The sequence below is a fragment of the Perkinsus marinus genome (assembly GCF_000006405.1).
Source record: "Perkinsus marinus ATCC 50983 genomic scaffold scf_1104296944066, whole genome shotgun sequence".
NCBI classification, from domain to species: domain Eukaryota; phylum Perkinsozoa; order Perkinsida; family Perkinsidae; genus Perkinsus; species Perkinsus marinus.
Window position 1 is genome coordinate 132 of NW_003211578.1, and position 2343 is coordinate 2474.

Sequence of the window (2343 nt, forward strand, 5' to 3'; positions counted from 1 at the left end):
CGTCCAGAACGAGCATCGTTTCCATCCTCGAGCAGTGGGCAAGGATAGAGCTCTTTATCGCCACTGTCCTGTTCACGATCCTCCCTTCGAGGTGTGGTGCGAGAGTGGAGATATTATAAAGAAACTCCTGGAGAGTGATCGAGCAAGATGCCGAAATAATGCAAGAACACTCAAGTGCTCTACGCAGCATGAGCAATCATCAAGCGCTGAAATTGGTAGGCCATGTGCGGCTTCTTCTTATCATACAAATTGGTTCCGTTTGTTGTAGATTTGGATAACTGAGAGATGGTGAACATCATTGCTGAATCATAGCCTGGAATCCCCGATTGCTATTACTCCTGCCTCATAATTCGTTGCGAGCAGCCCTTATTAAGAGTATGACTCAACTGGCACTGCCCAGTGCTACAGGAGATATGGAAGTATAGTTCCAGTCAGGGATTTTCAGGTGAGTTCGAAGTTGTTTTTCAGGAGTATCAGACTCTGATAATCGCCACCCGTCGACAGGTTCTGCGAATCACATTGCTTTCTGATAAATCCGGGTCGGGCTACCCAACTCTCGAGATTCTGCGAATTCTCTCATCCGCTGTCTCGCTTTAAAATAGTAAGAGCATAGACTATGCTGCATAGTTTTGTCACTAGGACAACCTTCATTGCATTCAGATGAGACAAGCCCCTGCACCTTGACTTGGAGCCTACAACTAGTCACCATATAGATCTGCAATATCACACAAGTAGACACAAAGCTTTGTCCCCGTCCCAGACCTTTCTAGCTGTATCCGTTTCCCATCTTTTATCCTTTCCTAAGGATTATTTACCTCTGGTCGAGTTACGTAATAGTGCAGCGTAGCAGCTCCTTGTTATGAACATGGGTGACAACAGCATCAACGAGCATCATCTATACTATGCCTTGCCGGAGAGCTACGACCCAATTACTAGTTCACTTGATTTCGAGCAGTGGGTTCGTAAGTACAAGGCCTGTGCAAAGGCAAACAAATGGAACGAAGAAGACAAGCTTAGGCATCTGCCCCCTCTACTCAAGGGTGACGCTTGGATTATCTTCGACGACCTAGCAGACAACGAGAAGGATACTCTGGAGAAGCTTGTCGATAATCTCACTAAGAAGTTGACGGTGGCTACGCAGATACAGTGTGGTGAACAGCTCCATCAGCGAGTACTAGACTATGGCAATGAGACCCTTCTGACCTACCAGAATGATATTAGACGCCTGGCACATCGAGCCTATCCAGACATGCAGGAGCAGCAGCTCAAACCGGTGGTTCTTATGGCATTCATTCGTGGTCTTCGTGGACATTCAATCGAACTTGCACGTAAGGTTCGGAATGCCAATCCCACTACCCTGGAGAAGGCGTTGCAGAAGGCGCAATTTATCATGTCGGATCCGTTCATCGATGATTCTGAACGACCAGAGCAAGACGCTATGCAACATGAGCTGACCGCTATTGGTAATATGGAAAGACCGGCAGCAACTTATGAACAAAATGGTGACGACGTGGAGCCTACGGTATCATCATCCTCATCAAATGTCAATCCTTGGCTATCTCCTGAATGGATGGAAAGAGTTGTGAGCGCCATTGCCAAGACGCAGAGGAAATGTGGTTACTGTGGTAAGGAAGGCCATCTAGAGTCTGAATGCTTCAAGAAGAGACGAGATCGTAGAGGACAAGCACTCTCAACTATTCCTAAGGGAGCAGAAGATCCGAGACTACGACGAGAGTATCCTCGAACTCCCGGTGCTACGTGTGGTTATTGTCTGAAACGCAACCACACTGAGGAGCAATGTCAAACAAAACGACGTGCGCTCGAGCGTAAAGGCCGTCCTTCTCCAAGTGCTACATCGATGTCTTCGAATGAGGTGAACATGGTCAGCTTAGAGACTTGTCATGGTAACACCACGCCCCTACCGGATTCTTGCACGTTGAGTGTGGCACTTGAGGCATGTGGGTCGTCAATACGAACTGAAGCCTTGATCGACAGCGGGTCTACTATATCTATCATTGACATGGACACCTTATCGAGTATGTCAACTTCTCTCACAGTTGACACGGAGGATACGCCTGTCTGCAAGACGGCAGCAGGACATTCGTTGAAGACCTTAGGGTCGGTCTCTCTTAATCTATCCGTCCTTGGAGCTATTTTCGTGGCTAAGTTCTACATTACGGAAGTACATCTGATTCACCCCGTGATAATAGGACGTGACATCATGGCGCAAGGTGGTTTTACTCTCCGCTTCGATAACAACAAGGGTCGTAACTCTCGCGTGGCAGCCATTATCAGTCAAGAAGATCATGACGATGAAGATTGGCGACAACTACCATCTGGTTG

General features: G+C 47.6%; 1 protein-coding gene across 1 annotated transcript; it reads left to right on the forward strand.

The window, feature by feature from the left end:
• Nucleotides 1–865: 865 nt before the first annotated feature.
• On the forward strand, nt 866–1775 carry Pmar_PMAR000691 (hypothetical protein; the record flags this gene model as incomplete). Its single annotated transcript, XM_002780794.1, has 2 exons — nt 866–1522; nt 1644–1775. 2 exons carry the CDS (start codon nt 866–868, stop codon nt 1773–1775), a joined length of 789 nt encoding a protein of 262 aa, XP_002780840.1.
• Nucleotides 1776–2343: the final 568 nt, after the last annotated feature.